The following is a 23,121-nucleotide window of genomic DNA, read 5'->3' as shown; positions in this document are numbered from 1 at the left end:
AGATGTTCCACCCATTCTTGCATCACAGCCGTGACTGTTTACCTGTCTTTTCAAACATTGAGTAGGTAGGGTTTGCACCTGACTTCACCTTTCCCACGCTTTGTTTTCGTCTGTTTACCTGTTAATTTGTCTCCATGAGAGCAAGATTTAATCTGTGAGGGTTTAAACCCATGTTATATCTATTTCTTTTGTAACCATCTTTCTCTATTGTTATTCTCCTGTTCCTGTCATCTTCAACTCCTCATTTGACCCACAGGGGAGGGAGCGTTCCCTTCTCGCTTATTACACTGATAAAATTTGTGACGAAATGGAACATTAGACAATATTAAATTTAAGTAGCAGGAAGCCCATATTAGAGAAGCAATAAGATATTAAAGGTCTAATTGATTTCAGGAAGCATTCGTCAACACTAATTGTTCCCAACTCAGCAGATTGAGTGATTCATTTACATAAATCTTTGTAAAAAATAAACAATGGAATTTTAATTATTGCTGATTCATAATTTGACCTAATTTGAGCTCATACACAACACACACAGAAGCACAAATGTGATAGTGTCCATACAGCCCAATGTAAGTCTGCATTCTGTATTATACTCTTGCATAATTGTATCTGTATTTGTGTATATATCTGTTTTTATTACCTTTTCGAAATTGCACTCACAGTTATTATAGTGTTTCTGTTCTAATCGAAGTAATATGTGCATGGCACCCATACGAGGCTAAAAAAATAAATAAATAGTTGGCACAAGACTGCGTAAAGGCTGCGCATGTTGATCACCTTGATTAACCTTTCCTCAAGCGCGGAAGTTGCGGTTCGAGTGTTGCTGGGAACTGAAATAGAACCTCTCTACGTAAATTATTATTCTTTAAGAGTGTATTGTAAATGATGCACATTCTCCACCTTTTAAAATGCATAACACTTTGAAAAACTGGAAGCAGACGTTTGCGGGTTTTGCACCGGATTTAGAGTTAACATGTGGGATAGTGTTTGTGATCGCGCTGTCATGTGTTTTTAGTGTCATTCCATGTTACTCAGATATCTCGGAGCAGTTTTTCAGTCTGGAGTCCAGTGCTGTCATCAGCGGCCATGGTAAGAGTTGTTTACAGTATATAAGTCCCAAATGACCCCCTTTGTCCTTTATAAGACATGTATGCCGTATTAGTTACTAGTTATTATTACATTTTATAGACTGATGTAGTCTGTTTTGTGAGAATTTTACATAAAACTCGTTAATGAATATGTTAATCACATTATGTTTGGCAGGACGTATCTTAAACACCTCAAAATTAGAGTTATGTGTTTTTTCGTCCATGTTTGGTGACAAGTTACTTCTAAATGTTGACAAAATTCACTTTTAGAACATTTAAAATGTAGTCTCTCTTCAGAAACTGACCAAAATATTGATTTTTGTCCAATAAAAAGTGCTAGAATGAGAATGTCCTGCCCACTAATACCTCTCATAACCGATTAGCAAGTAGCATGTTCTATGACTGAAATGTATTATTGGCTATTTAAACAAAGGAAGGCCAGTCATTCGATATGCCCCGCCCTCTGTCACGTATGTTATCCAATCAGAAAAGCCGCATTGGGTCTCCGGCAGCCTCGACCAATGGCATGAGCTTGGGGGTGGAACTAGCTGAACTTAGAGGGAGTATTTAAGAAACTTGTTTGGAAACCACTGTGGGCCAACAGGTTGTTAATTGATGGCATATGCTTTTGTTGAAGCTATCAGCCTGCGTTATTTAAAATAATCACGTTTAACAGTAGAATTATTGGTCAAAAATTACATGGCCATTGATTATTATTGTTATTCTATAGTCTTTGAATATATCCAGTCAACGCTCTCAGACTCCTGAAATAATTGTATAAGCATATTTTGAAATAAATGTAAAATATACCGTTTCTATATACATAATCAACATTTTTAAATTGATATTTTTATATTTGTCCATTGTTTATATTTAAATAATGTCATTCGCAATGCTTCTTTCCCTCACTAAATCTGTTAAGTAACGTTACAAAGTCTTCTAACTTTGCCATTTTGTCGGTTTTTCAAATATTTTTTGCTTCAAATCAGAGTTTGTAATGTTGTGATTCACTTTGTAGCTGGCTGGTTTGGTTCATGGCTCATAATGCTTTAAAAAGACTTTAAAATCTTTCCAATGTATACTTCCTGAAAAAGTGGACGGCCACTGTTCTATAAAGCAGGGGTTCTCTTGTGTTCGATGTTCCTGCAGAGTTTACCTCCAACCTTGAGCAAACTCACCTGTCTATAACTTTCCAGTAATCCTGAAAACTTTGATTAACTTGTTTAGGTGTGTTTGATTAGGGTTGGAGCAAATCTCGAGGGCCAAAGTTGAGAACCCCTGGTATAAAGGTTCACAAACTATGTCTCTATTAACTATGTAAATCCATTTAGCACATTAGCACCATATATAAAAATAAATATTCCATAAATATCATATTTGTTCATTTTTCTCCCCTCTCTGCACAGTCTACAAACTCTTCACCTATTTCCTCTACCACAAGAATATGATGAATTTTTTCCTGAGTGCCATCCTGATGGTGTTTCCCTGCAGTGGGCTGGAGAAAGGAATTGGAACAGTCAGATTCCTGTACCGGTCTCTGCTTCTGTCGTCCATCAGTGGACTCCTATATGTGCTGCTGGAGTCACTGCTGTTCTCCCCATCCAGTAGGAGCTCTGTAAATGGGTTCATCCCATTATCTCTCTCTATCCTGGGAATGATAACCATCAGTTCTGCTATGCAGAGGGCGTATATTATGGGCGTCAATGTGCCTACGCCATCTCTACCTTGGATTATTCTAATAATTATAACCCTGTTCTTTCCAAACACTGCCTTCCTTTGTAACGTCCTGGCTATCATCACTGGAATTTTATGTATCCTTAATCCTAAATGCATATAATACTTAAGACTTTTTTGTTTTTTTTCCCTTTCTACAGACTTGGATTTTAAATCCTATGATGTAGTTAAATCAGTGTAGAGTTGTGGATTTCTAGTCTATTCCTTAACTTAGTACTTTCAGATGGAAAGGAATGGTTTTCATTGTTAGAGATGTCAGAATCTAGAGCTTCTGTCTTGGAGAAGAAGTTCCCTTTTCGCTTGCTAAAGCTGATACCTGGTGTCCAGTTCATCCCTGCATCGGCTGAAGAACGCAAAAAGCCACTTGACTTCACGTGAGTGATCAATAAAACTTAAAGGGTTAGTTCACCCAAAAATGAACATTTCTGTCATTATATACTCATGTCGTTCCAAACCCATAAGACCTGAAAGGTAGTAAAGACATCGTTAAAACAGTCCATGTGACTACAGTGGTTCAATCTTAATGTTATGAAGCGATGAGAATATAACGACTTTATTCAACAATTTCTTCTCTTCTGTGTCCGTCTCCTACACTGTTCTCATTGTAAACACAGTGCAGCGCTTCCGGGTTCTACATCTGAACGCCGGCTCGCGTGAACAGTGTCGGATACTGTCACGGAAAAGAAGAAATTGTTGAATAAAGTCGTTAGGGGGTTTGCACACAAAAAGTATTCTCGTCGCTTCACAACTTCAAGGTTGAACCACTGTAGTCACATTGACTATTTTAACAATTTCTTTACTACCTTTCTGGGCCTTGAAAGTGGGAATAATGTTTCAGTCTATCGGAGGTCAGAAAGCTCTCGCATTTTTCTTAAATTCAGTTTTAGCAAATTTGATGTCATTAAAAAGTCTTAAATATCTTAAAAGTCATAACAAACATCTTAATGATCATTTTAAAAGGCCTTAAATTTGCCAGTCGCAATACAGCCTAATGTGATAATTAAACTTAAATTACATTTACATTTTACATTTATTCATTTGGCAGACGCTTTTATCCAAAGCGACTTACAAGTGAGGAATACAACAAGCGAGGCAAATAGACAAGAAGTGCTCACAATAAAAGTATCATAAGCTACAATAGAGAGGAAGTGAAAGGATAGGTATAAGAATTTTTTTTTTTTTTTTTTAAGATGAGGTTAAGTGCTCACGAAAGAGATGAGTTTTCAGCTGTCTTTTGAATGTTGCCAGGGATTCAGCATTCCGGATGAAGGCAGGAAGATCATTCCACCAGCAAGGGACAGTGAATGAGAATGTCCTGGAGAGTGATTTCGTGCCTCTCTGTGACGGAACCACAAGCCTTCGCTCATTTGAAGACCGTAGGCTTCTGGTAGGAGTGTAGACTCGTAAGAGTGAGTGGAAGTAGGAGGGTGCTGAGCCTGTGGTAGATCTGTAAGCAAGCGTCAACGCCTTGAATTTGATGCGAGCAGCATGTGGTAGCCAGTGTAGAGAGATGAAGAGAGACGTGACGTGGGCTCTTTTGGGCTCGTTAAAGACGAGACGTGCTGCAACGTTCTGAATCATTTGTAGAGGTTTGATTGTGCATGATGGCAGTCCAGCCAGAAGAGCATTGCAGTAATCAAGCCTAGAAATGACCGGGAGCCTGGACGAGAAGTTGTGTTGCATGTTCTGTTAGAAAGGGCCTGATTTTCCTGATGTTGAATAGTGCAAATCTGCATGACCGAGCTGTCTTTGCAATGTGGTCTTTGAAGGACAGTTGGTCATCAAGGATTACTCCAAGATTTTGGATCTGGCCGAATTTGATGGAGTAATTGAGGATGTGCCAAGCTGGATGCTGAAATCGTGATTTAGAGTCGGATTGGCAGGGAAGACGAGAAGCTCAGTCTTAGCCAGGTTGAGCTGTAGATGATGTTCTTTCATCCATGCCGAGATGTCCGCCAGACAGCTTGAGATTTGAGCAGCTACTGTGGGATCGTCTGGATGGAACGAAAGGAAGAGTTGTGTGTCATCAGCATAGCAATGGTAGGAGAAACCATGTGCCTGAATGATGGGACCAAGTGATGTAGTGTAAATGGAGAAGAGGAGGGGTCCAAGCACTGAACCCTGAGGAATCTCTGTGGTCAGTTGATGAGCTTTGGATACCTCCCCTCTCCAGGCAACCCTGAAAGACCTTCCTGTGAGATAGGATTCAAACCAGAGAAGTGGAGTACCTGTGATGCCCAGTGATGAGAGGCTGGACAGAAGGATCTGATGATTCACAGTGTCAAAGGCAGCAGATTGATCGAGCAGAATGAGAACTGATGATTTGGAATCAGCCTTTGCAATCCGCAAGGATTCAGTGACCGACAGCAGTGCAGTCTCCGTCGAGTGACCACTCTTGAAACCAGACTGATTGACATCCAATTGGTTGCTCTGTGAGAGGAAAGATGACACCTGTTTGAAAACAACACGTTCAAGTGTTTTTGCTATGAATGGTAGGAGAGAAACAGGTCTGTAGCTGTCTACAAGAGACGTGTTTAATGTGGGTTTTTTAAGCAGTGGAGTTACCCGAGCCTGCTTGAATGTGTTAGGCAAAATGCCAGTGTGGAGAGATGTGTTGATGATGTGTGTAAGTGCTGGTAAAAGTGTAGGAGCAATAGACTGTAGAAGTTGTGAGGGGATGGGATCTAGAGGGCAGGTGGTGGGATGACTGGAGAGGAGAAGTTTGGATACTTCTGTCTCAGTGAGGGGGGAGAATGAAGAGAGGAGGTGTGTGGCTGTGTGCGTGGTTGGTCTGAGTTCCTGTGTGTGTGGGGCAGAGAACTGACTGCTGATGGTAGATGTTTTGTCAGTTAAAAAGTTAGCAAAATTATCAGCAGTTAGAGATGAGGTGGGTGGTGGTGGAGGGGGACAGAGGAGAGAGTTGAATGTTTTGAAAAGTGTGCGTGTGTTTGAGGCGCTGTTGATTTTGTTGTGGAAATAGGAAGATTTAGCAGCATGAATTTCAGCAGAAAAGGATGAGAGCAGAGATTGATAGCTACTTAGGTCAGATTGGTCTTTTGATTTGTGCCATTTCCTCTCTGCAGCCCTGAGTTTGGTCCGATGTTCACGAAGAACATCGGATAACCAGGGATTAGAGGGAGTAGCACGTGCAGGCCTGGATGACAGAGGACAGATACTATCAAGAGATGTAGTTAAGGTGGAACATAAAGTGTCTGTTGCTGTATTCACATCCAGAGATGAGAATTGTGTGGGTGAGGGAAGGGAGGATGACACAACAGAGGAAAGATGAGAAGAAGAAAGAGAGCGCAGGTTTCGTCTGAAGGTAACTGGTAGAGGGGTTGGTGGTGAACAAATGGGAAGTTGTAGATTAAAAGTAACAAAGAAATGATCAGAGATGTGCAGAGGTTTTACCAAAATGTTGTCAGTGATGCAGTTGCGTGTGTAAATGAGGTCAAGCTGGTTGTCAGATTTGTGTGTACTTGTGGTGATGAGCCGATTGAGATCGAATGAGGTCGAAATTAAACACTAAGACATAAATGTGAGATTTAATAAATGTGGCATTGTTGCACATTCTACAGGCTTTTGCTCTCAGAGCAGTTCACAATCAACTAATTTATTCCAAACAATTGCATGTTGTTGATGAATTATGACATTGTTTACTTCATATTTCAATATGTGGTAGATGGTTGTAAGTGAAAATGTAAGAGATATTTTATCTTCTTCTTTTATATTATCATTTACATGCTCTCTTCATCCTTATTGTTAATCTTTGTGGTTGGTTACAATCATCAAACTCAAAAAACTAACTTTCACAACTGTTGCTTAGTCATCTTATCTTATAACAAACAAAGGAAGTATTGCATTTACTTAATTTCATAATCATTCAAGCGTTCAAGGAAATATGGCCTTAACTTAAAAGCATGCAAATAACAACAATGGAACAGGTAAATAGCAATATCAATATTAATTTCCAAAACAGTAGTCAATGGGGGGCGAGATCAGTTTGGTTACTGACATTCTTCCAAATTATTCCAAATTTTGGAACTACTTGAGTAAATGATGACAGAACGTTCATTTTTGGGTGAACTATCTCTTTAAAAAGTCTGTGCTTATTTATAATATTTGTAATTCCAGAGACGCTCCTCCAGGGTCGTACCCAGTCCAGGCTTACGCCCCAGTAAATGCCGCCAGTGGTCAAGCTACAACTACATACGACGGTTGGCCCGTCTCGCTGTACCCTCAACAGCAATACACATTCCCTTCACCTCAAATTGGAGTCGGCACTGGTCACAATCACGGACATAGTCACGGTCATGGTCATAGTCACGGACATCACCATGGGCACAGCCATCACCCCGCCAGCCCGTGGATGCCAATGTCCCCATATGCTCAGCATCAGTTCAGGCCTCCGTTTAACATGACAGGGCAGCCGCTCAGTGAACCTCAGCCAGGAGTGCCGTTCACACCTCAGATCCCGCAGTCTGGAGTGGCTGGCTTTCCCACAACTCCTCCTGGAGCTTCTGTGTCATTCCCATCCTAGGCTTTTGATGCCTTATCAGTTTTCTTCCTTAGATACCTCATGTCTTGTTCCCAGAATTCAAACAACTCCAGATGTGCATCTTTAATAGCCAAGTGAAATTTAACTTGTTTTATACAGTTGCTGTTTTGACACAGAACATTTATATCATTTTGTACCTTAAAGAATGAAATTAGTAAAACCTTTTTTATTATATATATATATATATATAAATGTTTTGCATAAATTCTTTGTGTATTTTTTATATTGCAGTAATTTTTTATGCATGCCCAGACAAACACATTTTTAGGCCAAGACAGTGTTTGTGCATTTTATTTAATTTTCAAACATTGCATTACTGAGATCACAATGTTGCACAAAAACATGTGAAATCACAAAGACACTTCACTTCCCAAGCAAGTTTAATTAAGTTTTAAATTAAACAAATGCAAGCTTGTTGTCATTAAAAAAAACATGCCATAAAACCATAATGCTGGGCATTTTATTGCAGTTGCAGCTTTGGCTCACCAGGGGGATGAATTGAGGAGTCAATTCTATAATCATTAGTAGAAATCAGTGGTAAATGCGTACCGATAAAGGAAAAAAGATACTGAAAATGAGAGAAGAACCTACATTTAATTTCATAAATGCATCTATTAGGAAAATCGATATACATAATATATTCCTCCAGATGCAACCAATAAAACTTGACCAGTTTGCTTAAAACTGCTAGACAACATTAAAAAAAATGACTTAACAGAATGTAACGTTTCACCCAATGATTGAGGTCATGTTTTTGCATAATTGCTTGTTCACTGCTACTCAACATTATGAAATAATGCATAAAAGAGTTAAGATGAGTGGCAGAACTTGAAAGCACAAGAAATAAGAATGAACGTCACAATAACAAAAATGCATGATTGATCTAAAATGGTGAACACATTGTACTGTGTTTTGAATAATGTCACAAAAACAAAATCTAAAGTTTTACAGTACGTCACAAAGTGATATTTGCAGTCTTTTCACAGAGATAAAACAATAGACAGTATGACAATATATGAACATTCTTTATAAGGCCTCAATCAAAAAAGAAGCAAAGGAATATTTTGCATCCTTGACCTACATTTGCGTATACATCAACATCCAATCCCGCAGTCCGGTTAGGGTTCAAATTCAGTCAAATTAGTTTCCTGTAACAGTAGGTTGAATATCAAACTCATCTAAAGGAAGAATGTGTAAGGTTGGAGTGCTTTTTTTCTGATCTGGGTCCTGTGCAGTATATTATATATGTGCTGCCAGCAATAAATCAGTCCAGGCAAATTCGATGTTTTAGCTCTAGCTTTTGGAGAAATGATCATCTGAGGTAAAGTGGCATTGGTTTATCAGTAAGCTTAGCTCCAAACATCCTGTGAGTAACGGCCCTTGGTCATCAGCTTCTTAAAATAGTCCACAGCTTGAGTGTGCGTCAGGCCGCCCATCTCCTCTGCAATCTCATAGAAGGCCGTGTGCACGTCCCGAGCCATGTTACGTGCGTCTCTGCAAGAACATGTTCTCATTAAATACACGAGCAAATATGCTGCTGGAAAGAGATGCAGTATGATATTGAAGAATGGCACAATTTAATGTTCCACTACAATTCTGGCAGTTAACTACTAGTATGGTCTGTGTTATACATCTATTCAATATGTGGCAGAAGAAACTTGTGTGGTTCTTACCCACAAACGTAGATATGGGCATTATTTGAATGAATGAGCTTCCACAACTGCTCCTTGTTTTTCTTCAGAAGATGTTGCACATAGATCTGCAAACACAACAGTCCAGAGAATTACTTTTCGGTTTACTTCAGTTGCAAACTAAAGATGGAAATCTTTAATATTGTGAAAACTATTATTCTGATAACTCTGAAAACTATTGTACGATGCTGCAACCACATCAAAGACCAGTTATGTTTAGGAAGATGAGTAAGTGGGGGGGGGGGGGAATTAAAACTCGTAACACACGGTAGATATGCATTTGTGCTGTGCAGAGCGGCTCTCTCACACTGTATGACATGACAGACAACTAGTCCAGTCTGGTTCTGTTCACATAGAGCGCGTTTTACGAGAATGCGGTTGCGAGTCCTGAAAATAACTTAACTGTGTGTGACCGTAACCATATTAAGGACTCAAATACAGGACTGGCAACCGAATTCTTTTGCTGTCTGAACGTGGCCTATACACTTATAATTTAATAACACGTTAAAACAATATTTAGCAAATCTCAAAACTAATACCCATTATACAATATAGTAATGTTCAAACAAATATTTTCACTGTTTTCACTGAAAGCAACTTGTACTGACATATAATATGTCAGAGCCATTGTTTTGTCCCAAGATGCACATCAGTAATGTTTTTTTCTAAGGCACATTTATAAAAGCCACTTATATGGCCTAAGTGAACTAATGCCTAATCCTGGCTTAATCTAAGCCCTGTCTGTAAAACCGAGAATTATATTTATTTATTTTTTTCATTTTTTGTAGACAATATAGTTTAGAATCTTAATTTCAGCCATAACATGGCAATAACTCGTCGTTATTTGCAGGCTTTTATTTTCAGCCCATCCATATGTCACTTACCTTGTGCTCCTGGTCTCTGGAAAAGGCAATGTTAAGTTGTGTCAGCACACCCGCCTTCTCAAAATCCTCCAGTTCCTGCTGATACAGGAAGTCTTCGTTCCTATGGCGACAGCCAAAGTACAGTATCGTCTCACCAACATCCTTCCCTGCAACAGAGAGCAAAAACTGAATGAGAAACCTTTGCTTTCTTATGGTACACATGTGTCAAGTGTCAAAGCAGGTTTCAAGCCACACCTTGATCCTTCTGCCATGCTCTCTCCTGGATGAAGCCCATGAAAGGGGCGATGCCAGTTCCGGGCCCGATCATGATTATAGGATTACTGGCTTTGAACGGCAGGCGGAACTGGGATCTCCTAACATACATTGGAACGGTGGCCTCGTGCCCATTATCGGTCACATCTTTATTCTTGAGCCAGTTGGTGGCTACACCTTTGAAGACTCTTCCTGTCTTGGTGGTGTACTCTATCACCACAGCACAGATGTGGATAGAGTGTGGATGGACCTGCAATGAGAATGAACAAAGTTAGAGTCAACCTCAAAGTTTCTGATTCAAGGTATAATATTGAAAACTGTGGATTTTACCTTGCCGGAGGAGGCGATGGAGTAGTATCGAGCCTGAAGTCGAGGCATCAGCTCACACAGGTGATCTATAGGAGGGTTCAGGGAAGGTAGATCCTCTAGAATAGCCAGTATGTTCCTTTCCGAATCCACAACCCAACTCTGGTACAGAGCCTAAAAGGACCAATCAGATGGTGAAAAAAAATACTCATGAGGGCTACGCTTAACCCTGGTTATCATCATTCTAAACCCCACTTTCAACCCCGTGTAAAGGAACATTTCACACTTGAAATTTAAAAGTGGGGTTAGCATCGCTTTTTACCCAGAGAAACCTCTGGAGCTTTTGCGGCTGTTAACCCCACATTGCGGGGCCAAACGTTTATCTTTCAAAGTTCAGAAAGGTAGGAAAGTCATCCATGTGACTGCAGTGATCTAACCTCAATTTTATGAAGAGACACAAGTGCTTTGTTTGTGCAACATAATTTACCACTTTATTTGCATTGGATCTCTATTGAAGGGACAGAAAGCTCTCAGATTTCATTAAAAATATCTTCATTTGTGTTCTGAAGATGAACGAAGGTCTTACGGATGTGGAACGACATGAGGATGAGTAAATGATGAGAGAATTTTCATTTTTGGGTGAACTAACCCTTTAAGAGGCTGTTTTATTCTTACCTTTATAAAGTCCATTCAGAAAAAAATTTAATAGTACAGTCAGTAATGTATAATATGAGGATGCGCAATATATAGCTTTTATATAAACAGGACGTGCTGCATTTATTCAACCAATGACACCGATAATATGTAAATAAGAGCGATAACCCAGGGTTTAGGAATGTACAGTGTAAAACAGCAGCTTATGAATACCCAGGATTAATTGTTAACCCCGGGGTAAATTATGAGCAGTGTGAAATGTGAAACAAGATAACCTATGATTCCGTTTACCCAGGGTTTGGAATGACCCAGGGTTAACTATTGCAAGTGTGAAAAAAAAAAACAGTTTTACTAGACATTACAGCAATGATTATGACATGATCCTAACCTTTCCTTCAGTGGAGGCAGACGCCATCTTGCGCATGTTCTCTTGTTCTTGGGGATCGGAGGCGTACTGCGCCAACTCATACAGCACATTTGTACGTGGTGTGTTATTGATGTCAAGGTAATGGGTCAGCGCCGTGCGGTACGTGGTTGGACAGGGGAACGGGTGCTTTTTATTGGACTCCTCTGCAGAAGTGAAACATTAATAGCAACAATTGCATGTCATATATACACTATTTAACAGAGATTAAATAATATCTATTTATCTTACATGCCACCTCATATGCTGATTATTTAATTGTGTGATATGAATTTCAGATATTAGTATATACCATCCAGATTTTTGAGAGAGAATACAGTATCGAGATCTACTCCGAGCCTTTCTCCCAGTCTCTTGACCATTGACGCATCATTTGTGGGGTAAACGGCAACATGGTCTCCAGAATCATATCTGCCAGGTTTGGGAATCAATTGATTAATGTGGACAAAAAAAAACAACAACAAAAAAAACATACTGTACACTGCATCAGTGTATACGCAATCATGAACATACTCTTTCAAATGTTATACAAATAACATGACAGTATTTCTATTTGCAGTAGGGATTTCAAAATCTTTTACTTTCATTTTACAATGCTGTAAAATGAATGTCATATGAGCGTAAATCTCATGAATACTATCAAGAATATGGGTTATATATTTCACCCCTTAATCAAAAGAAATTATATTCAAAATAAAGAATAATAAAATTGTTTTTATATAATAAAATTAATAAAATTGTATGTATATTATATAATGCAATGTAATATAAAATTAAATAATAAAAATAACAATTTTCTTTCCACAAAATACATTTATGTAATATATTTTTTGCTTTTGGGGTGACATGTGACCTGGAAATGTTTTCATGAGACTCACCCAACAAGTCAATTACTATAAGTACCTGATTTTAGAGTCAGTGATATCTAGCTCAATGTGCATCAGATGGCGGGTTCCTCCTTTGTTCAGCTTACGATTAACAGTCACAGGTGCAAGGAAAGGATTCTTTGAATCAAACGGTCTACACAGATCAAAATGAATAATGCAATCAGATAAAAAGCTTTTAAAATTTCAGTATATCAATTAAAAATCCTAGAAATTAGTTATTCACAAAACATTACACAAACAGGAGGTCATTTTGCAGAATACTCTACAATAGAAGCTCTTCTGATGCGTCAAGCGATCACTAAGTTGAAAGGGATGAACTCACGGTTTCTGTGTCTGAAAACTGTTGAGTCGTCCCATCTCTCCAGTGTACACTTGATTCATATTGATGTCATTATGAACCACCAGTTCAAACTGCCGAATGCTGAAAGAACATAAAAAGAACTGGAGATCTCATCCCAGCCTGCTTTTAAAGCATTCAAAACACCTATGATGTTTAATAAGATGCAAAAACCTATTCAAAGCAGGACACAGGAGGATTTTGTTATGGAAGCACATGATAAATGGATTTGGTCCCTCTAATATGGAGATGAGACTCTGAATGTGTTTTCTGGCCACAAAATACCCATCAAATAAACATGTTTGAACTAGGTAATCTGATACAGCTGGTCTGCTCTTTCTAATTCTACCATACGTTGCCTACCAATACAAGAATGCATTGCAGAAAATGCAGGGTTAGCATATAAAACAAAGAATATAAAAATAATACCTGCTGTCTTCTCCAGTAGGCTCCACACCAAAGAACTCACATACAGCAGGCCAAAACTGTTCCTTCCAAGAGATAAAGTCCTCCTCCAAGCTTTAAATGATTTAGGATTTAATAATCAGGACAGGCAATGAAAATGACTTAAAACCAGTCAAAATTGACAAAATTTATTAAATTAATTTTTTGTTCACTCACTTGCTGTCATCATCCCCGAGGCCCAGGTCATAGACCCTTTTCCCACCAAGTTCAGCAAGCCTCTTGTCCGTGTACTTGCCCGTGGCGTTGTAGTGCTCGTATGTTTTATTTCCTAACCCAAACACCTAAAAAAAAAGTCATTCAGTCTCTGCAAGGAGTAAATAAGAAACAGCGAGCACAGAGAAATCATCAAAACATGCAATACTTTAAAGACTTAGCATCAGTTAAAACACTCAATTGGTTCTTGATCTTTTGGAATAAAATCCACTATCAAGTTGTACTTAAACATTCAAAACTTCCTCTTCAGTTTAAAAAGATAATTTACTGAAACACAAAAAAGTTACACATTCTATTAAAAAAAAAAAAAAAAAAAATCTTTCAGTTTGCAAAAATGGTCCATTTAGTTCAAAGAGATGGAAACTGGAAACTATTTACCTAAATTATGACTTCTTTTGGAAAAAAAAAATTGACTTAAAAATTATAAGTGGCATATACCCTCACCGGCCACTTTATTAGGTACACCTGTTCAACAAATCACATGGCAGCAACTCAGTGCAATTAGGCATGCAGACGTGGTCAAGAAGATCTGCCGAAGTTCAAACTGAGCATCAGAATATGAAAGAAAGTTTATTTAATTGACTTTGAATGTGGCATGGTTGTTGGTGCCAGACGGGCTGGTCTGAATATTTCAGAAACTGCTGATCTACTGGGATTTTTACACACAACCTTCTCTAGGATTTACAGAGAATGGGCCGAAAAAGAGAAAATATCCAGTGAGTGAATTTCTGCTGCGACATTCAGATGGTAGGGTCAGAATTTGGCGTAAACAGCACAAAAGCATGGATCCATTCTGCCTTGTATCAACGGCTCAGGCAAATGGTGATCTAATGTTGTGGGTGATATTTTCTTGGCACATTTTGGGACATTTGGGACCTATTGAGAATCGTTTAAATGCCACAGCCAACCTGAGTATTGTTGCTGACTATGTCCATCCCCTAATGACCACAGTGTACTCATCTTCTGATGGGCACTTCCAGCAGCTATAACGCACCATGTCACAAAGCTCAAATCATATCAACCTGGTTTCTTAAACATGACAATGAGTTCACTAGACTCAAATGACCTCCAAAGTCACCAGATCTCAATAGAGCACCTTTGGGATGTGGTGGAATGGGAGATTCGCATCATGGATGTGCAGCCAACAAATCTGCAGCAACTGCACGATACTATTACGTCAATATAGACCAAAATCTCTGAGGAATGTTTCCAACAGCTTGTTGAATCTATGCCATGAAGAATTAAGGCAGTTCTGAAGGCAAAAGGGTGTCCAACCCAGTACTAGCAAGGTGTACCTAATAAAGTGGCCGGTGAGTGTATATTTATGATTAAAACTGATTTCAATACAGTTAACTACAATGCAAAAGAACTATACATTTGTTTCTAAGATCGTGTGCTCTTTATAACCTCCTCTATCTATCTAGCCTGTCCCGCAGTCTTGTAATACTGTAGACGCAGACGCACTGCAGTGATGTTTCCAACCACATGTTTATCACGCTGTCCCACTACAACCACATAAAAGAATCTGAGAACTCCAGGCTGAAACCACCAGGCTTTCATCCAGAAAACAAGTCCAACTCAAGCGGAGCCTGGACATCCATGTCTCCAGAATCAAAGGAACAGACGATCCAATGATCCGGTTCCATCTGAAATAGTCCCGCTAAGAGAGCGGTTCCGCTGGGATGGAACTCTAGCTTTGTTTGGCTAGGCCAGATGTTTCCATTTGGAGAGGGAGAACTGATGAGGATTCCATGGGCCCCTTAACTATGGGACAGCCTCGGGCGCAGGCTAGTTAAGAACTTCACTGACTGCTCAGGAAACCGGTACCACTCCATAAAAAAGGCAGGAATTGTGCAGGATGCCCATAGATGGAAAGTTGTCCTATGCTTGATCTCGGTTTATTTAAGGGATAGTTCACCCAAAAATTAAAATTCTGTCATCATTTACTCACCCTCAATTAGTTCCAAAACTTGTTTGAATTTCTTTGTTCTGCTGAACACAAATGAAGATATTTGTAATAATGTCAGTAACAAAACAGAACTCGCCCCCCATTTACTACCATAGTAGGAAAAATAAATACTATGGTGATAGTCAATGGGGGGGCGAGATATGTCTGGTTACTGACATTCTTCCAAATATCTTCATTTGTGTTCAGCAGAACAAAAAATTTCATACAGGTTTGGAACTACTTAAGGATGAGTAAATGATGACAGAATTTTCATCTTTGGGTGAACTATCCCTTTAACCCAAGAAAGAAACCTAAAAAAGAGACACATTGGTTTCCTACGCACTATTCTGATGTTGGTTTATTACTCACAGCAAAATTGACCCCCTCTAGATCGTCATCAGTCGCTTGCATCCAATCATAGAACTCCTGAGCATTGTCTGTGGGGTCTCCCTCTCCATAGGTTGCCATGCAGAACACAGCCATGGAATTAGGAATTTCTTTCAGTCTAGGCAGCTCGGACTGTGAATGGGAGATTATAATGACAAAAGTAAAGAGAGTTGAAAAGTATAGAACAATTTTGATCTTGACCGATTGATTTTAATAGCGTGCATCAAACAGGCAGCGATAATGCCAATGTACCATGTCATACTCCTCTGGGTCAGCGACCATCGCTTTCATGCCATAGCGATGGGCATCTTTTGCCAGTCTGTTAGAAAATTCCTCAGCAGTCCCTGTTTGGGATCCGTAAAACACCACAATGTTTCGGTTCTAGAATGGGAGGTTCAAACATAATGGAATTTTCTTTCATTGTTCAAGAAAGTGATTTTTTCACCAATTATTTAAACTTTTTAGAACTGGTCTAGATTTCTATGGTGATAAAATGTTTCTGGAAATCTCACCGTTTTCTTCATTTTCTCAATAAAGCTGGTCTCACGTATTTGTGGCGTTCTATGAAAAGAAATGGGAAGAGGAGAGAAAACACACATGTGAAAAGGCTGTAAGCATGCCAGACCAATTCTTTTGGTAATGAATAGGGGATTGAGCCTTTCATTTCTTGGCCTTTCCCACACAGGAGAACTTCCTGAAGTTCACACCCCTCTGAGAGCTCCACGGCATTAGAACACGTCTGCTTTCAGTCATTGTTCAACTAATGAAAACCACAAACTTTCATGCTAATTCAACAATGAAGAACAGAAGGTAGTGCACAAAGTGAAAAAAAAAAAAAAAAAAAAAAAACACGGTGTAACGGTGTAAGTTTGATACAAAGATGTTACGGTTTCTTCCATTTTTAAAATACCATTTATTTGTAAAATAAGTTTTCCAACATGTCTAAATAAATAAATAAAAATAATAAAATGAAAATTTCTAAATAAAATTCATACATAAGCATAATTTATTTTTTATATATTTCATAAAAATTTTTTACTTTAAGAAAATATTTCATAAACATTTTTTGAAAGAAATTAATTCATTTTTTTTTAGCAAGGATGCACTAATTTGATCATTCAGTTTAAATTGATGACTAAATACACTTATAATGTTACAAAACATTTCTATTTCAAATATGTTCTTTTGAACTTTCTATTCATCAAAGAATCCTGAAAAAACTATCATGCTTTCCACAAAAATATAAAAGCAGCTCAACTGTTTTCAACATTTATAATAATAAGAAATGTTTCTTGAGCACCAAATCAGCATATTAGAATGATTTCTGAAGATCATGTGACACTGAAGACAGGAAAATTCAGCTTGCAATCACAGGAATAAATTACATTTTAAAATATATTATGAAAAGAGAAAACAGTCATTTTAAACTGTAATAATGTTTCAACTTTACTCTTGATTAAATAAATGTAGCCTTGTTTTTTCAACTTTTCATTCAACTGAACAAATCAGCTTGAAGGGTATATAGATAATCAAACTATCAAACTACTAAACAACCATCACTGCAGTGGCAGACATCACAGTGCAAATCAATGGAGTCCTCCCCTATACTTCTCTATAGTTCCACATTAAAGAAACAAGTCATTCTCATTCAAAATTCATACAGCATTCCACCAGATTAGAACCTCATTTTGCTATTGCACACCACTGATACAACACTGTGTTGCAGTGTAGAAAGCCTAAACAATTAATTTAGGAGGCATGTGGATACAACAAAACTATAAGCAATCCCTATGGGCAAAAGCAATTCCACAAAATCATAAATAGCACCTGAAATATCCATATTCAGAAAATGAAACATCCATTTGTCCCAGACTAACCTCTCTGCGGCGACCAGTCTGTCCTGAGGCAAAGAGAACATGCATCCCATGACTGGGGAAAGACCCTGTCCTTTAGAGTTCCACATACAGAGCACTTTCGTCTCTAAAAGGTTTGGATCAAGCGCTCAGTCCGTAAAAGTTCATTAGGAGGCTCTGTAGGAAACACATAGCTCTTCAGCACAGGGAAAGGGGGCGTGAGGCAGGCAGGGGTCTGAGTGCACGGGCTCCCGTGCACGCTCATTCTCTCTGTCTCTGTCTCTCTCTCTCCCGCCATCTGGCCAGAGCACAGTGTTGCAAAGCAACATGAATATATAACATTTCCCATGGATCTCTACTGCACAACGCTGTTAGTGAACCCCCACCCCATCTTAAACGCACACAGACATGCGTAAAAACTTGAATGTTCCTGCCAATGCAAACACAAGGAGTTTATTCCCTCCCTTTCCCAGCCTTATAAAATACAAAAGAGCACTAAAACAAAGCCAATATAAATTTCTGGATTTAATTTAAAACATTTTTTGTTATGTGTTCACTGCAGACGCCACATAAGCGATGTATTCGATTAAAACAACTAAAGAAGAAAGACTAGTGGAGTAGATGGCTCAAACTGGCTGCAATCCTTCAACACAAGTAATGTGAACCAGGAAGCGGAGAGAATTGGAAGTGGTTATCCTTTCCTGTTCTCTAAACATCTCTTCCTGACACTATAGTTCTTTAGTTATACATCATTTCCTACTGCATTCTTGTTCTTCTCTTTATGTATTACTGCTGTTCCTGTTTTAGACAATGAATAAATGGTGATAAGTGATTTATGTATATAAGAAAAGACTGTGTACTGTTCAAAGATTTGTCCAAAACATTAAAAAAACCTTACTGTTTTTGAAAAAAAAAAAAGTCTCTTGTACTCATCAAGGCCACATTTATTTGATCAAAAATACAATAAAATAGTCATACTGTGATATATTATTGCAATTGTTACAAAAAGTGCTGTCAAGCAATCAATTGCGATAAATCACATCCAAAATAATAGTTTGATTTACATATTACACATGTGTACTGTGTATTTTTATTATGTATATGTACACACATGCATGTATTTATTTAATAAAAAAAAATTATATATATATATATATATATATATACACACACACACAGTCAAACCAAAATTTATTCAGACACCTTGAGCATTTCATTTATTAATACAGTTTATTCACTATAGTTTTAAAAAATTGTAATAATATATGACAAATATGATCTCAGAGTTAAACTGTGTCAGAAAAAAAAAAATCTTAATTATGTCAGATAACACTTAAGCAAAACATGATCAGGTCAAAGTATCTGAATAATTTTTGGTTCCAAATTTTAATCAATTTTACTGGTAGTCCATATGAAGAATTTTTGGGTATAATATGTCAGTTTACTTTATTTTTCTGTACTCGCATACATACATACACACACACACACATACATACACACATTATATATATATATATATATATATATATATATATATATATATATATATATATGTGATTAATCGCATCCAAATAAAATTTATATGTATAAAAATGTAAACTCTAACTTTTATTTGGATGCGATTAATTGTTTGACAGCACTAATTCTAATATACTTAAAATTCCTCTAATGGCAAAGCTGAATTTTCAGCAGCCATTACTCCAGTCTTCAGTGTCACATGATCCTTCAGAAACTGGTAGTGTACCTCAAAGCTCTAAGTCATCAGTGTGAATGGGTCACAAGTTTAACACACATTACAATTGACTAGCAAGGATTATGGAAAGTATTCAGGAACAGTAAAATCCTGTGACTCCATCTGAACAAACAGTGCTCATTTTCAACCTCATTATAAACCATCTATGTTTATTACACAGCTCAACTAAGGCGCTGATGCTTCTCTTCAATATTGTGAAAACCGAACAGGAAATTCACATTTACCAACTTGACGCATCTATGAAAATTCATAAACAAAGAAGTAGCTGTTGGCATTCACAGTGACACATAACCACTGTGCATATGAACTGTCTCTCAGTTGCTACAGACCATAACACCGAGACAGAATGTAATGCACGCACATACTCTGGGTCCCATGATGTCAACACTTTGCAATGCTGGAACCCATGACCGACCGAACCACAAAGTGCTTTAGGAACGAGCTATGGAGCAGAAACCATGCTTTGTTCAAACAAGGCCAAAGGTCTACAGGGAGAAGAACTATAAACTGGCTGTCCAACAAAAATATTAGCATAAATTTGAGTCACATAACACAGTTCCAGCCATGGACTGTAAAGCAAAAGCTTATTTTGTTCCTTTATCATTTACATTTACACTTTTGTGGGGTGGAACACATATATTGTGCTTGTGTTTCACAAAACATGGCTCTGATCAACATTTCAGCCATGCAGAAAAATTTGTGTGGGAGTAATATTCCCCCCTCGAGGACAAATGAAGGGGGGAGGGGGTTAAAATCAGACACTTACACTGCAGTGAATGTCCTCATCTCCGGAACAGGCTCTGGTTGTCTTCGGAAGAAGAACCAGTAGATAAGCAATCCTGCGATTAGAGAGAAGAGGAAGATGTCCAGAGAGCTGAGGAGAGGCTCCGGAGTCTGATCCTGATCGGAGAGCAGCTGGGATTCAGCGTCCTCCATTTTCACAGAAATCAGAAAGCAGATATGTCTGCAAAAACACATTGATTTAGTATTAGTTAATAATCGACCAACATAACTCTGAAGGTATGACTCTATAAACATCAAGACATCACATACACAGATAATACATAAAACGGGCACTTACAATGTGCATTCTATCTATCTATCTATCTATCTATCTATCTATCTATCTATCTATCTATCTATCTATACTCCTGGCCCAAAATGGCTAAACACTAAGCTTTTAACTGTCTTAACCACAAATTATTGGTCAGGAAATTAGCTAAAATTTAAGCAAATGCACTATTTAAAAAGCCATGGGTGTCTCAGAAAAACATCAAAGACAGAATGAAGTTTTGTCAGAATATGGGTTGTGTGTGTGTCTTTGAAAATCTGATAAGAAATATAATAATAAATGCATCTCTACCAATGTGAAGCATGGAGGAAGAGGTGTCATTTTGTGAAGAGCCTTTTTAGCTGCTGGTATTGGTGAACTACTTCACTGTGAAGTCATTTAATGCTACATGAGAATACTGCAGAATGGCTTGCTTTCAACAAATGAAAAGTTGTAATCTACAGAGCAATGATCAGATTTTCATATTTATCAACAAGACAATGCTCCTGCCCAAATTGCAAAGACAATCAAGAAGTGGCTTGAGAACAAGTCCATCAGGCTCATGTTTTGGTCTGGTCAGAGCCCAGATTTGAACCCTATAGTGAATATACTTGGGTAAAGTTGGTTTTATATTCGCACATTCGGACATCCATATTCAATAGCCTTGTTAATCGCACTACATTGGACATTCAGTAGACATTCACAAGTAAATATGCCATTAAAACAATCCTTGCCTATTTTGATCGACTGTGAAAAATGTTGTAAGTTGACAACCATTGGTTGTCAATATCATGTCGCTGCTTAAAATTCGCAAACATTAATTTATTGCACATTTATTGGAAAGTTTGAATTTATCAGAAGTCAGAATGTGCGAATATAAAACCAACTTTACCCAAGTAGTGAATATTTGGTCTCACAGTAAACTCAAATGAACTGGGAGACATTTTTCAACTACTCATGAACTGTTTGAAGCCATTAGCCTAAATGGAGTGGAACAACACTGACTCTTCTTCCTGTAAAAAGCTGTCTGCAAGTGTTAAGTTAGTTTATCTACCACATCTGTGCAATTCTTGCTAATTTCCTGACCAGTGACTAAACATTTTGCCATTTTAAATACACACACACACACACACACACACACATTGCATACATATATAGTTTAGCAAAAATGATAATTAAATATAATAAAATCATTATTTTAAATTCTTATTTGCATAGTTTGTGGCCATGTAGGTGCCATAAAATCTTTAACAAGTACGTTGACAAAAATACCATTTGTGACTTTTTCATGTCATGTTGTGCCCTCTTTTGAAAACTCAATGTAATTACATGATGAATAGTTACAAAACACGATTTCTTTGGAAGGACTGTCGTCAATTTCTAATTAATTTAATATTCGTCACCTCGGTTCCCTACAAAGAAACTTTTATCGCTTGATAACAGCTAAAACGTGTTACAAAACAAGCGTTTTGTAACACGTCTCTTAAAGGCAGAAGTACCACAGTACCAACATGATTTTTGATATTTAACATGTGGTTGTTTGTATACATGTATACTTTGACGTATATTAAGATCATTCAGTATCGCGAAGGAAAGTTACATTGTATAGCATCTGATACTATCACTACCATGCTATATACCGCCATAGTACTTTCTGTAAGGGCAGACATACATGTAATATATACACAAAATGTTCACTTTTTGTTTATGACTTCAAAAACGGATTGACAATACACCAATAGGCAATGATATCATTATAATCCAACAGTTACACGACACACACACACACTAAAAGACATACCTCCGGTTAGCTGGAGCGCGGCGCACAACACAAGGTTACGTCAGAGTGAAACGCCGGGTTGCCAGTCGCACGTTCAAATATCCCTCGCGGATATTAACCCACGCAACGAGCAAGTTAAAATTAGTCGTTTAACTTTGAACAGAAGCCACTTTTTTGCTTTGTTGTAATGTTAAGTACGCGTTAACATGTTCTTCAAAAAATTAGTTAGTTAATTAGACTCATTTGTCCATTACAGCAGCATTGTTTTCCCACTCGTCAGAACTGAGGGCTGCTGTCTGTGAGCCTAATTATTCTGAGGTATTTGGCAAGCATAAAAGAGTTTAGTTCGAATAAGAAAATGAGAGAATTAAAAGTTATGCATGCAGAGAATGTCATGCTTAATGAGGTGAATTCTTTACTGGAAAATGTGCTTAAAAATGCAGAGATATCTTTTACAATGATAAAATCATTGAATCTAACATTCTGCTCAAAGCACTTAAGGGATATTTCCAGTTCCTATTTCTGTTTTACAGGGCTTCCTCAATCTTGAAATATTCAAAAATTCTTGAAAAATTTCCTAACATTAGGCTGATTGCACATGATTCTTACTCACACAAAGGTGTTGACATAGTCCTATGATGGTGGAGTCATGTATTGACAGTAGTGTGGAACAATGCCAGTGAAAGTGTGTCTAGTGTTTGTCTTCAAGTTCTCTTTAACAAACATTAACTTGCGTTCTATTTAACTGCAAATATGAGCTAGACATTTTTCAAAAATTTAGAAAAAGAAAACACGCACACACTGTTATGATATTCTGATGTCATGACTTTCATTGACATATGGCGTGAAAAAA

The 23,121-nt window shown here is 37.8% G+C and overlaps 2 protein-coding genes across 3 annotated transcripts; one reads left to right on the top strand and one right to left on the bottom strand.

Annotated features, from left to right (window-relative positions):
- The first annotated feature begins 779 nt into the window (after positions 1-779).
- rhbdd2 (rhomboid domain containing 2) lies at positions 780-7,901 on the top strand. The gene is made up of 4 exons (XM_048181624.1): positions 780-1,092; positions 2,498-2,902; positions 3,049-3,199; positions 6,960-7,901. Exons 1-4 carry the CDS (start codon positions 912-914, stop codon positions 7,363-7,365), a joined length of 1,143 nt encoding a protein of 380 aa, XP_048037581.1. The 5' UTR covers positions 780-911; the 3' UTR covers positions 7,366-7,901.
- On the bottom strand, positions 7,659-22,493 carry pora (P450 (cytochrome) oxidoreductase a). Of its 2 annotated transcripts, XM_048181592.1 has the most exons (16): positions 22,290-22,493; positions 20,204-20,401; positions 16,344-16,392; positions 16,084-16,212; positions 15,814-15,963; positions 13,440-13,564; positions 13,248-13,337; positions 12,804-12,902; positions 12,498-12,614; positions 11,887-12,005; positions 11,559-11,740; positions 10,541-10,690; positions 10,193-10,460; positions 9,959-10,104; positions 9,057-9,142; positions 7,659-8,877 (listed from the first exon to the last, which is right to left on the bottom strand). In XM_048181592.1, the coding sequence occupies exons 2-16, from the start codon at positions 20,371-20,373 to the stop codon at positions 8,733-8,735; spliced, it is 2,025 nt and encodes a 674-aa protein (XP_048037549.1). In that variant the 5' UTR covers positions 20,374-20,401; positions 22,290-22,493; the 3' UTR covers positions 7,659-8,732. The 2 variants fall into 2 exon arrangements, with proteins under 2 accessions (XP_048037549.1, XP_048037550.1); XM_048181593.1 differs by lacking the exons at positions 20,204-20,401; positions 22,290-22,493 and adding an exon at positions 17,709-18,074.
- Between the last annotated feature and the right edge of the window lie 628 nt (positions 22,494-23,121).

This window comes from Megalobrama amblycephala, linkage group LG2 (genome assembly GCF_018812025.1).
Source record: "Megalobrama amblycephala isolate DHTTF-2021 linkage group LG2, ASM1881202v1, whole genome shotgun sequence".
Classification (NCBI taxonomy): domain Eukaryota; kingdom Metazoa; phylum Chordata; class Actinopteri; order Cypriniformes; family Xenocyprididae; genus Megalobrama; species Megalobrama amblycephala.
This window is presented reverse-complemented; position numbering and strand designations above follow the sequence as displayed.

Excerpts from the sequence above, each read along its gene's own strand:
- rhbdd2 (XM_048181624.1), top strand. The coding sequence starts at position 912 with ATGCATAACACTTTGAAAAACTGGAAGCAGACGTTTGCGGGTTTTGCA. Across the intron at positions 2,903-3,048 it reads TATCATCACTGGAATTTTAT|ATGGAAAGGAATGGTTTTCA; the intron begins GTATCCTTAATC and ends TAGTACTTTCAG. Across the intron at positions 3,200-6,959 it reads AAAAAGCCACTTGACTTCAC|AGACGCTCCTCCAGGGTCGT; the intron begins GTGAGTGATCAA and ends TTGTAATTCCAG.
- pora (XM_048181592.1), bottom strand. The coding sequence starts at position 20,373 with ATGGAGGACGCTGAATCCCAGCTGCTCTCCGATCAGGATCAGACTCCG. Across the intron at positions 13,565-15,813 it reads TAGAGGGGGTCAATTTTGCT|GTGTTTGGGTTAGGAAATAA; the intron begins GTGAGTAATAAA and ends CTTTTTTTTTAG. Across the intron at positions 8,878-9,056 it reads GCCCATATCTACGTTTGTGG|AGACGCACGTAACATGGCTC; the intron begins GTAAGAACCACA and ends ATGTTCTTGCAG.